Source organism: Simochromis diagramma, unplaced genomic scaffold (genome assembly GCF_900408965.1).
Source record: "Simochromis diagramma unplaced genomic scaffold, fSimDia1.1 OVJJ01000773.1, whole genome shotgun sequence".
NCBI lineage: Eukaryota > Metazoa > Chordata > Actinopteri > Cichliformes > Cichlidae > Simochromis > Simochromis diagramma.
Genome location: NW_024386807.1, coordinates 558,496 through 571,136, shown reverse-complemented (window position 1 = coordinate 571,136; position 12,641 = coordinate 558,496). Strand labels below are relative to the sequence as shown.

The window sequence follows — 12,641 nt, the reverse complement described above, 5'->3', positions numbered from 1 at the left end:
GTTGGTGTGAAACCAGATCCAGGACCTTCAGAAAGCTTGGAGGGGAAGGACCGTGCTGCACACGGCAGTCAGAGGGAGGAGATAATGACGGAGTGGAGGAGTGTCTGTCCGAGGCTCAGTCTGCTCAGCAGTTAGTCTCAGTGTGTCTGCCTCACTGTCAGCATGGAGGAGCGTCGCTGTGGATTATTGATCATCACCTTTCTGCTGCACGTCCACTGTTTGCACTCAGTTTACATCACCCAGAGCACAGGTGAGACTCTCCTCTAATACTTCTCATGCTGCAATACTGACATTGCAGTACTGTTGATTCTATCTGCACACCAGTTACACAGCAGCTGCACTGATGCAGTAACACTCCTGCTCTTCTTCTGTGGTGGTTTCCATTCAGTGCTCTGCGTGCTGACCTTTGAACTGTGCAGTCAAGGTCAAAGTCAAACAGTCCATCAGCACACTGACCAATCACAGAGCGGCTCTCGGTGTGAGGCCCCTCCTCTGCACGTTTTCCCAGTAAATCTCAGTGTTTACGTGTTTCAGACGTTTGGGGAATGTGAGCCATCCAGATCATATTTCATCAAATCCTCACTGTGTGTGTGTTTGTGCTCACATTCCTGCTACATGAGGACCAAGCCTTTACACATCACAGTGGGGACACTTCTACAAATTGGGGACCTTCACATGCAGTGAGGTTCAGGAGTGAAGTGTTATTTGAGTCCTCATGAGGACACTCAGTTTGTGTGTGTGTGTGTGCGTGTGTGTGTGTGTGTGTGCGTGTGTGTGTGAGAGTGTGTGTGTGTGTGTGTGTGTGTGTGTGTGTGTGTGTGTGCGTGACCTCCATGACCTCAGACAGAGCCCACTCATCCTTCCTCTTCATCAGTGTAGGTACAGCTTGTCTTTCTATACGTGTGAGGACCCTCGTCCTGCTCTCTAATCTCCACCAGGACAGAGACGTCCTCACAGAGTTGCTCTCAGAGTAAGACTGTGTCCAGCCTGAGCTGATGTAATCCTGTAGAAACTGTCCTGTGTGGGAGGATCAGAGGTTTTAGTGTTTATTTATTTATTATAACATCTGGATGAAACAGCTGGAGTCATGTTATAAATGATTAGTAATGTCTTTGAAGTAAAACACAGAAACCACAGTCAGCTGTGTACCTGCCCACTGGTTTCATGATCACCATTAAATAATCCTCTGATAACAAAAATTAAAAATATATTTTATTTAAAATGTCTTTGTCTGAGTATGTTAAAGACGTGGCCGTGTAAAAACAAAACACAGCACAGAAGTGTTTCAGGTCATAAACTCATCTACACGCTCTGTGAGAGGCGTCCAGTCAGAGTCCAACCACAGGATGCTCTCAGTCTTTGGCTCCGCCTCCTCATATGCTCTGTTGGTACAGTGACCTAACAGGAGCCATGTTATCGGTCACATGATGTCATTATAAAGGCTCCAACAGCATAAACACGTCTAGAGGCCCAGCTCAGGTGAAGCTAGAAGACCACCTGTCAGAGGCCACGCCCCCAATAATGCAAACATTAAGCCTTAATCAAATCTAAACAGGTTTGAATTATCACTAGAGACTCTAAACATGTTTATTTTAACATGGGAGTCTATGGGACTGACTCAGTGCTGCTCCTGCTGGACGTCAGAGGAACTGCAGGTGTGAGGTTCAGGTGTTGTCGGTCTGAATGTTCAACAGTAACGTGTTTGTTTAAATAACTGAAGGTTTTATTGTCTTCAGTCCTGAAACAGACGCTGCAGGAGTGACTGACTCTTCTTCTTCTTCTGCAGATTCTCTCCATCAGGTTCTGTCGGAGTTCGCCATCATTCGTCCAATCAGGACAGACTCAGAGGGGCGCTTCCTGTCAGGTTCCATCTCAGCTCGCCAGCTACATCGCAGGAAAAGGCACGCCCCCTCATCAGAGGACACACCCACCGACTTTAATGACAGACATATGGACACACCCTTTTCACAACAGGCTCCGCCCAGTCACGGTTGGTGGGGGCAGAGTCACATGACAGAGGAGGCGGAGCTTTTCTATAATGTAACTGCCTTCGGGCAGGAATTGCACCTACACCTGCATCCCAACTCTCGCCTCGTCGCCCCCACCGCCACCATGGAGTGGGAGGAGTCAGGACAGCACCACTCTCAGCCAATAGAAGACACCGGCTGCTTCTACACGGGAACTGTGTCCAACATGGAGGGTACGTCAGTCGCCATCAGCAACTGTGATGGACTGGTATGTATCACATGACCCAATCGTCTTACAGCTGTTTGATCAGAGCAAAGGTTCCCAATCTCCAGGTCGTGGACCAATCCTGAGTCATGTGAACTTAGTCACAGGGTCCCATGTAATCAGTGCCTGAAGTTCCTGTGAAGAAACTCTAACACGGTTCCTGCACTGTGACTTAAGTGAGCGGTAGTGTCAGAGCTGCGGAAGGGTCCACAGGTCACTGAGCATCCTCAGCTGACCTGCCAACACCATCACCAGGGTGGAGTTAACGGCGTGACCTCCACCCTGACGAGTTCAGAGGAGATGGGACTGTGGACGTCCTCCTCGTGTCTCCGAGGAGCTGAAACAAAGTCAATGATCGGCTCGTTCAGTGATCACATTCACAGATGTTTCTCCTGACACCATCCTTCAGCTCTCTGCGGGTTTGTTGTTTTAGCTAACGTTTAGCTAACGTTTAGCTAATGTTTAGCTAACGTTTAGCTATCGCCTGGTCGTTATGCCGTAGAGAATCATCAGCACAGCAGGCTGTAGACATGCAGGTGGTTCTTTCTACAGCTCACTGTAAAGAAACAGATTTATTTAATTATCCCACAGAAACTCACTTCAGCACCAGTAGAAAAGAAATAGAAAAAAATAGAAAAAGTAAATGAGTGAATAGCTTCAGCAGTGTATCAAACAGCTTCTCAGGTGTGTTCTTTCTACAGCTCTTTTGCAGTAAAGGTTTGAACGTGTTTGTGGCGTTCTGTTGTGCGGACAGCGCTCGCCTCACCATCACCGCTCTCTAAGTCAGACGCTCACGTCCTGTTCATCACGGTCCTCTGATGCTGATGGTGGTGAGCTGAGCGAGGCGTGTCTGCAGTCATGGACTGCTGTTACTAAAGTGCTCTGTGACTCAGGCTTTCATGAATAAATATCACACGATTGTTAAACAGTGATGAGACTTGTCAGCGTGGCGATGGAGCAGTGCTTCATACACACTAAAGCACACTAAAGCCCGCCCACAGGAACGTCTGCAGGACTTTAATGAGCAAATCAGGCGACCGTCTCAGGTTTCAGTCCAAACATAAACATCTGTCACTAACCTGAGACATCACATGAGCCAAAGCATCAGGCGTTTCCTGGGTGACATCAACCAGTGACTCACCTGAGTCACCTAACAGGCTTCTGTGATCCCACCTGTCAGGTGACTCGAGACATGGACAGGTAAAACGCAGACTTTGGTTTCAAAGTGACAAAGACTGTTAGGAGGAAACATATCAGCCCCAGAGGAACGTGTCCCCGAGTCAGGCAGGAGAGTTTTATTTCTTTTGTCCTCTCTGAGACGATTTAAGGATGTAACAACATCGTCGTCATCGTCGTCATCGTCATCATCGTCGTTGTCCTGAGCGAGGAAGCTGCAGCTGCTGATGGATGCAGATGTTTCCACAGCTGTCGATGTGTGTGGAGCCTCCTGATTTTCCACATATTGCAGCTGAAAGCTTCAGTTTGAGGCAGGAGGAGCGTCTGATCCAAACATCTACAAAAAAGATTTTTAAACAATAAAAGTCACGAATGTGGCTCACAAAACTTTCAAAATAAAAGCTTTTAAGTTCAGCAGGGAGTCAGACAGAAACAGAGAGGACGCTGTAAAACGTGGCGCACTGAGACCTTCGCTTCGTACAGCGTGGGCCGAGTCACTGAGTGAAGCCAGATGTGGAGGACAGATGTGAGGCGTAGGAGGAGGAATGAGGAAGCTGCAGGGAACAAACTGCAGACTCACCGAGGTGGACACAATAACAGGAACACTTCAGCACTGAAGCTCTGATGGAGTTTACTGCAGGAGCAGTGCATGATGGGAAAAGTCTTACTCAGTTTATGATTTTATATTTCCAGCTCCAGCATGTTTACTGCTGACTCAGAGCACGACTGAGGCTTTAGAGCTGACGCTTCTCACTCAGAGCTGCTAATGATGATGGATCCACAGACCCACAGATCCACAGATGCACAGACCCACAGATGCACAGACCCACAGATGCACAGACCCACAGACCCACCCTGCTAAACATTGGATGTCTGATAGACGTGCAGATCAGACCTTTTGGGTGCTGTTAATAACCCCTTGAAGTGCTTTCTTCTGAGCCTATCCCAGCTGTCATAGGGCGAGAGGCGGGGTACACCCTGGACAGAGAGACAGAGAGACAGACAACCATTCGCGCCCACATTCACACCTATGGGCAATTTGGATTAATCAGTTAACCTATCCCCACTAACTGCATGTCTTTAGATGGTGGGAGGAAGCCGGAGTACCCGGAGGGAACCCACGCAAACACGGGGAGAACATGCAAACTCCACACAAAAAGACCTGATGGTGGAACTGTCACGAGACACCGGACACGAGACTATCAAAGTAAAACAGGAAGTACTGGGAGAACACACAGAGACACAGGCTGACCAAACCAGGAGCAGAGGGAGGAGAGAGAGGGTGAGGGGCGAGATAGGGCGAGGGAGACTGTGAAACAGAAAACTTGGCAACATGAAGACGAACCTGACTTACCTGGGGAAACGCTGAGGGAAGGACAGAGACATGAAGAGGACCAGAGACTAAGGAAACAACCTGAACTAGGAATAATGAAATAACCCCAGAGTGTACTAGGAAATATAAACACAGAGAACATGATGATAAATAAACAAGAGTCCGAATCACCATAAACACAAACCCTGGGTCAGCGAGCTGGGAAACCTGACAATCTATCTTTATCCTGTTTTATTGTGAAAAGCTTTGTAAGAGGAAGTTTGCGGTGGTCTGTGTGAACCGGACTATCTGCTCGGTCTTTGTTGATGCTCACATTTTGAAACTGTCTGTGACAGTTCTGTGACACATCCACAGAGCAGCTGCTCACTGTTTTAGCTAAAGAGCTCACGCCATCTTGGAGACGTCCAATGATCTCTCTGTAGTCCTTCACACATGATGTTTCTCTACAGCAAGCCTATTCAAATGGCGGCCCGCGGGCCAAATGCGGCCCAGAAGCAACCTGCGAGTGGCCCTGCCTGTGGTCCTGGCAGAAACACAGAGAAAACGCAAAAAATTAATTCATTAATTTTTAAAAATTTAAAAAATTAAAAATTCCTACAGCGTAGTGTAGACTTTCAATGCAACACTCCTAGTAGCCTAGCAATATTTAACCCACAATGCACCGAGATGTAAACATATTAAACAATCATCGTAATATATGATGCGACAACAGCATGTCTTTCTCACTCCAAAAGCGCAAAATTGACAATGAACCCTGCCTGGACTGACAAATACTTATTCATTTTACCGCCAAATCCAAATGCCAAACCAATGTGTTTAATTTGCAGTGAGTGTGTTGCTGTACTTACGAAGGCACCACAATGACAAACACCAGATTTTCTACACAAACTTTCCAGAGCAATCTCAGGAGACTTAGACTTAGTTCCTCCTACGCCGGGCGGCGCATCGGGCAGCTAGTGATCTCCATCGATGTCGGTCAGCAGCGGATCAGGCCTTAACTTAACAGAAAAGTTAGCAATAGTTCTTTTCCTATTACAGCTACATCCACTTCTGTCGTGCCTAGGCTGCTCACTAGGGCTGGGTATCATCACTAATTTCTATAATCCATTCGATTCCGGTTTTCAAAGTCCCGATTCGATTCAACTTAGCCTCAGACAGTCAGAAATATTATAATTCTGATCATTTATCAGTACTGACTTCATCAGAATTGTGAACATCACAGCAGATGCCTTTGTGTGAAAGTAACTGAGAATAAAACAGAAAAACATGAAGGAGATTTTCCTGGTCGGGCTTTTTATAGCAGATAACCTTAAAAATATTCTGCAATGTTCTGCATATAAAGTTTAAATTCCTTCAGTATTGAACAACAGAAAAAATAGTTGTCCGAGGTCATTTAAGTGAAAAAAGAAAAGAAAAAGACAGCAGCCACAGTGCTGTAAACAACGGTAGACTGGTGGGTAATAAGCGAATGAATAATACAGAAAACAGAGATTGGAGACGGGAAACTGTTCTTGAAGTACAGAGAGAGAGAGAGAGAGCTAGCTGTGCATGGAGTGTGATTTTAATAGTCGTGGAAGCAAAACAGCAAAATTCATGACGACATTGATCAAATGTGAAGCGCAGTTTGCTGCTTCTTTTGCTGCTGGCTCGGTGAATTTTGGTTGGAGAGAAACAAAACCTGCAGCTCAGAATCAGCGCAAAAAGACGTAAACACAGCGCGGACCGGACGCATCAGAATCGCTAAGCTCCGACAGCGTGTCCGTCTACGGGCCGTCGGGTGAGAAAGCCGAGAAAGACAAAGTTGATTCTGATGCGTCGGGTCTGTGTTTACGTCTTTGTGTGGAGTCCGTGTACCTGCTCTCATCTGCTGTTTGGTTGTTGTTGAAATGGTTTTGTGAGCTTTAATCTGAGAATCTGGCGTTTCTGGCAAAACACAGTTATATTTAAAAGTAGGGATGGGTACCGGTGTCCGGCACCGGTTCTGACATAAACGGTAGTAACCAGACCGAAAAGCAGCGCACATTTCGGTGCTTTATTTCGGTGCTTTTTTTTCCTGAGCTGTGATACACTTCTAGCCAATCATTTTACGTTTCCGAGGATAGTAGGCGGACACAGGTACGTACGTTCTTTTAGAGCAGAGCTACAGATTAAAAATGTCCAAGGCGAAGCGGTCAAAAGTCTGGCTGTACTTCACAGCAAAAGATGCAAACTCAGCAGCCTGCAACAAGTGCTTTAAGCTGATACTGTGATACTGTCAAAGGAGGTAACACCTCGACTCTGATGAAACACCTGGCGACGCATAGCGTTTTTTTTAAAAGCCCAGAAATGCGCCATATTTGATAGCTTGCTGCGAGACCTCACACCGAGCACATCTACTGCGGGTGTGGTGCCTGTTATCAGACCCGGAGTTAGCAACATCCCCAAAAACCCGAAGAGGAGAGTCCTGGCCCCTAGCCCTGCCAGTGTAGCAGAAATGATGAGGATGATGATGCAGCAGCAGCCGTTCTTCTCTGCGTGAGTAGCTTAATGTTGTTCGTGTGTAATTTACGTTGAGTAGGCTAACCACGTTATTACATTAATGCAGGTAAGGTGAACTAGCAAACATCATCTTAGCTACATGCGGCTGTCTTCTTGTTTGATGGCAGATGCTCCCTTCACCCTGGCCAAAAAGGCTAAAATGACCAAAGAAAAAGTGGAAAACAGTTAAACATGAGAGGTTTAGGACAAAGTTTTTGTTTTTTCCATTGTTTAAGCACTGCTTCCAGCCAAGAGTGATACCATATATGCCCCATAGCTGCAGAAAAGGCTAACATTGTTATCTTTTTACAAAAAACCAGCTGAACATGAGAGGTTTTTGGACCAATTTTGTGTTCTCCATTCTTTAAGCACCGGTTTGAGCACCGTTTGAGCACCGGCACCGTTTCAAAAGTACCGGCTTGGTACTGGTATCGGATAAAACCTAAACGATACCCATCCCTATTTAAAAGCCGATTCAGGATTTAATGAATTGATATCGCTTTATTCAAGCTACTCACCTCCCACTTCCACCTGCACTTTCAACTGGACCCCGAACAGTTGGTCGCACAGGTGCAACCAAATATTTTTTTTAGTCGCACCACTGAAAAATTTGGTCGCATTTGCGACCAAATTGGTCGCACTCTAGAGCCCTGCATTAGAGGGACACACAGCTGGCAAAATAATGTTTGAGAAGATTTCAGCTCTTTTTGAGGAAAATGGATATGAAGCGTGTCTGTATACTTGTGACAGATGGGGCTCCATCCATGGCAGGAAAAGTGAGTGGTCAGCAAAATATTTATTTTAATTTGAAAGGGAATTATCAAAATGTTTTTTTTTAATATTATTATTTCAAATGTGCAAAAAAATAGTTTAGTTATAGCTCCCCTTTTTTAAATGGACCTTTTGGTGTGCATTTGTGAGAGGTCACCAGATTTACAGGGGAAAAAGGAATAAAAAAAATTACTTGTTTTTCAATACAGTTGTGTGGGTTTGAAATTGATCATGATCTGCTGCTTACTGGCTGCAAAAAAATATCTGGCCCAGATAAATTCCTCGGTTTGAAAATCTGGCCCAACTAACTTCTTAGTTGAACAGCCATGCTCTACAGCAACAAGTCCTCCTCCCTCTGGAAACACAGGACTACAGAGCCTGCACACGTAGAAGCACGACATCTACAATTAGTCTAAGTTTGTCGTTGAAAAGACATCCACCACGACCACATCTGGACTCTAAATAGGCCACACACACTGAGGTCATAGAGACGACGCTAGACGTCAAAAATAAGACGTCACCTGGCGTTACAAAAACACACCTTCAGTGGACCAAACCTGACGAATAAAAGACGTGACTGTGCAGTGGGACAGACCCACGGAGTCTTTATCTGATGGACACGTTCTTACTTTCACTGATAAACACAGCTGTGAGCTCTGCTCTTCAGTTTTATCATCTGATTCCTCCAGATGTCTGTGAAGGTAAAGGATCATCAGGGGTCCTTTTGTCCCCCTTTGAGGGGGGGGGGGGGGGGGGGGGGAACTCCCACAGGGCTTAAATCTGGGACTCTCCACCATTTGACCCAAGAACTGAAGAAGCTTCTCGGATGAGAGGTGAAACGTCTTCAAGCAACTTAAAGAAGTCCAGACGCTTTTCTTTCCAAGCTCCTTTGAGTCCTCCAGGTGTTCCTTCCTGGCACTTGTTGGCTCACCTGTTTCATTCCAGGTGTTTAATTGGTTTTACTGGTATCACCTGTTCCTCTTCAGGTGTTTCCTTTGGGAAAGGCAGTAATCTGACCCTCACTGTTCACTGCATCGGTCTCTGGAACAATGATACTGTAAAAATGCTGAAGTATTGCTGACTGATGTTGTAATAATAATCGTTCAGACTGATTAATGCTGGCTCAGATTAACGCTCTCGTGTCTCCCAGGCAGGGATGGTCCGCACCGGCGAGGAGGAGTTTTTCATCGAGCCGCTGGATCGATGGAGGCTGGGAGGAGGAGGAGAGGAAGAGGAGGTGGAGGAGGAGGGGCGGCGGCACATCATTTATCGCTCCTCGGCCGTGAAGAAGAACTCAGCTGTCAATCACACAGCTGATGACTTCGTCCAAGGTGAGACTCAGACTGAAACGCTGCATTTCAGATTAGCTGACACTTAAAAGCGTTCCTCGCTTCATGCTCGCTCCTCTTCTGTAGAGCGAGCTCGATGCTGACGCACACTGCTGTCGTTCTGTGGCAAAAACAAAACAGATAAAAACAGAGTCCCACAGAGAAGCAGGCAAACACTCAGGTCTGTTTCCATGCCACGCCCCCGTGTGATTAACACACAAACAGCCTGTTATGTGTTTGATGTTTGAAGTGACGTAAAATGAAGTCTGTTAAACCAAAAGTGTCATGATCCTGGGTTTTATAGTCAGTGTTTTCTGTTTGATGTTGTAGTTGTCAGGTTGGATCTTTGCCTGCATATGTTTTGATCTTGTTCGTTTTTCCTGGCCTCTGGTCTCTCCCATGTCTGGTTTCTGTGTTATCGCTTGTGTGTAGTCAGCTTTGTCTCTATTGTTACTTTGGCCTCTCAAGTACATGTGTATCGGTGTGTTTGTCACTTCCTGTTTTATTTTGACAGTCACTTGTCCTGTGTGCATCATGTTCAATTAGATCAGACCTTCCCAAAGTGTGGAGCCCGCCCCCTCGGGGGGGGCACAGAGCCATGGCAGGGGGGGGGGGGGGGGGGGGGGCGCGGTATGAGAAGGCAAAAAAAGAAAAAGCAAGGCTTGGACACTGCTAGCACGGCGCCTCCACAAACGCAAAGCAGGAGATGAAGCATCGCTGAATATGTTTCCAAACCAACTTCATTCTAAGCCAAAGACTAGAAAATATGGTGAAGCAAATCTTCCCTTTGGCTTCACCTGCACAGGTGCAGAGGTAGGTCTCCCTGCAGGATTGGTTTTCCCTGCGTCGGGAGCAGCGCTGGGCTCTTCAAATCACGGACAAACAGGATCCCACATTCTTGATTTTTAGTTCATAAACACTTGTTGTAATGACTAACTACTCCTGACATGTTGGAGATGTGAGCTCTTTATACAGTAAAGTTACAGCGGGATACAAATAACATCAGGCTGATCCTGCCACGATTTGTTCCCCCGGTTCAAATCACAGACTAACAGGATCCCACAGCTGTTTATGTTTTTAAACCCATTTTGCACAGAAAGGCGTTTTTTGAAAAGTGTATTGATATCAATGTTGAATATTATTACACAGGAAAAACAGAGACAGAATCTGCAATTCATCTCATGTAAACAATAACGTGGCGCACAGTGTGACGTGAAAAAAGGCACATATCTTTTGCGTGACGCAAAAAAGGTAAACATTTTTCTTGTAAAACAAAGGGGGGGCTAGCAAAAAAGTCTGGGAACCACTGAGTTAGATGATGTCGGGCTGTGTTCCCGGGGTTTCCTCTCTGCTCTCTCAGGTTGGGTTTCTTGTGTCTTTCTTGGTTTTTGTAATCAGGAATTCAGTAATGAAGCTTCATTTGACTTTAGTTTTACCTGAGAGTGAGTGAGACACATGACGCTACCGAGCTTGTTCTGACAATGTGAGCACGAAGTGGTCAGAAAAACAGCTACTCAAGTAAAGATAGTGGTTGTTGAACAGTGGTTGTTGATCAGTGGTTGTTGATCAATGGTTGTTGATCAGTGGTTGTTGATCAGTGGTTGTTGATCAGTGGTTGTTGAACAGTGGTTGTTGAACAGTGGTTGTTGATCAGTGGTTGTTGATCAATGGTTGTTGATCAGTGGTTGTTGATCAGTGGTTGTTGAACAGTGGTTGTTGATCAGTGGTTGTTGAACAGTGGTTGTTGATCAGTGGTTGTTGATCAGTGGTTGTTGATCGATGGTCGTTGATCGATGGTCGTTGATCGATGGTTGTTGATCAGTGGTCGTTGATCGATGGTTGTTGATCAGTGGTCGTTGATCAGTGGTTGTTGATCAGTGGTTGTTGATCAGTGGTTGTTGATCAATGGTTGTTGATCAATGGTTGTTGATCAGTGGTTGTTGAACAGTGGTTGTTGATCAGTGGTTGTTGATCAATGGTTGTTGATCAATGGTTGTTGATCAGTGGTTGTTGATCAGTGGTTGTTGATCAGTGGTTGTTGATCAGTGGTTGTTGATCAGTGGTTGTTGATCAATGGTTGTTGATCAGTGGTTGTTGATCAGTGGTTGTTGATCGATGGTCGTTGATCGATGGTCGTTGATCGATGGTTGTTGATCAGTGGTCGTTGATCAGTGGTTGTTGATCAGTGGTCGTTGATCAGTGGTTGTTGATCGATGGTTGTTGAACAGTGGTTGTTGATCAATTGTTGTTGAACAGTGGTTGTTGAACAGTGGTTGTTGATCGATGGTTGTTGATCAGTGGTTGTTGAACAGTGGTTGTTGATCAGTGGTTGTTGATCAATGGTTGTTGATCAATGGTTGTTGATCAGTGGTTGTTGATCAGTGGTTGTTGAACAGTGGTTGTTGATCAGTGGTTGTTGATCAGTGGTTGTTGATCAGTGGTTGTTGATCAATGGTTGTTGATCGATGGTTGTTGATCAGTGGTTGTTGAACAGTGGTTGTTGATCAGTGGTTGTTGATCAATGGTTGTTGATCAGTGGTTGTTGATCAGTGGTTGTTGATCAGTGGTTGTTGAACAGTGGTTGTTGATCAGTGGTTGTTGATCAGTGGTTGTTGAACAGTGGTTGTTGATCAATTGTTGTTGAACAGTGGTTGTTGAACAGTGGTTGTTGATCGATGGTTGTTGATCAGTGGTTGTTGAACAGTGGTTGTTGATCAGTGGTTGTTGATCAATGGTTGTTGATCAATGGTTGTTGATCAGTGGTTGTTGATCAGTGGTTGTTGAACAGTGGTTGTTGATCAGTGGTTGTTGATCAGTGGTTATTGATCAATGGTTGTTGATCAGTGGTTGTTGAACAGTGGTTGTTGATCGATGGTCGTTGATCGATGGTCGTTGATCAGTGGTTGTTGATCAGTGGTTGTTGATCAGTGGTTGTTGATCGATGGTTGTTGAACAGTGGTTGTTGATCAATTGTTGTTGATCAATGGTTGTTGATCAGTGGTTGTTGATCAGTGGTTGTTGATCAATGGTTGTTGATCAATGGTCGTTGATCAGTGGTTGTTGATCAATTGTTGTTGATCAATGGTCGTTGATCAGTGGTCGTTGATCAGTGGTTGTTGATCAGTGGTTGTTGATCAGTGGTTGTTGATCAATGGTCGTTGATCAGTGGTTGTTGATCGATGGTTGTTGAACAGTGGTTGTTGATCAATTGTTGTTGATCAATGGTCGTTGATCAGTGGTCGTTGATCAGTGGTTGTTGATCAATGGTCGTTGATCAGTGGTTG

General features: G+C 45.5%; 1 protein-coding gene across 2 annotated transcripts in view; it reads left to right on the top strand.

Moving 5' to 3' along the window:
* The first annotated feature begins 48 nt into the window (after positions 1-48).
* The window catches only part of LOC120730666 (A disintegrin and metalloproteinase with thrombospondin motifs 2-like), a 32,690-nt gene continuing 20,097 nt past the window's right edge, over positions 49-12,641 (top strand). Inside the window, exons 1-3 of one of the 2 annotated variants that reach the window (XM_040027114.1) lie at positions 49-250; positions 1,787-2,235; positions 9,180-9,360. In XM_040027114.1, the coding sequence (XP_039883048.1) occupies positions 163-250; positions 1,787-2,235; positions 9,180-9,360 (718 nt within the window). In that variant the 5' untranslated portion in view covers positions 49-162. Of the gene's footprint in view, positions 251-1,786; positions 2,236-9,179; positions 9,361-12,641 lie in introns of those variants that run through there. The other variant, XM_040027116.1, reaches the window with a different exon arrangement.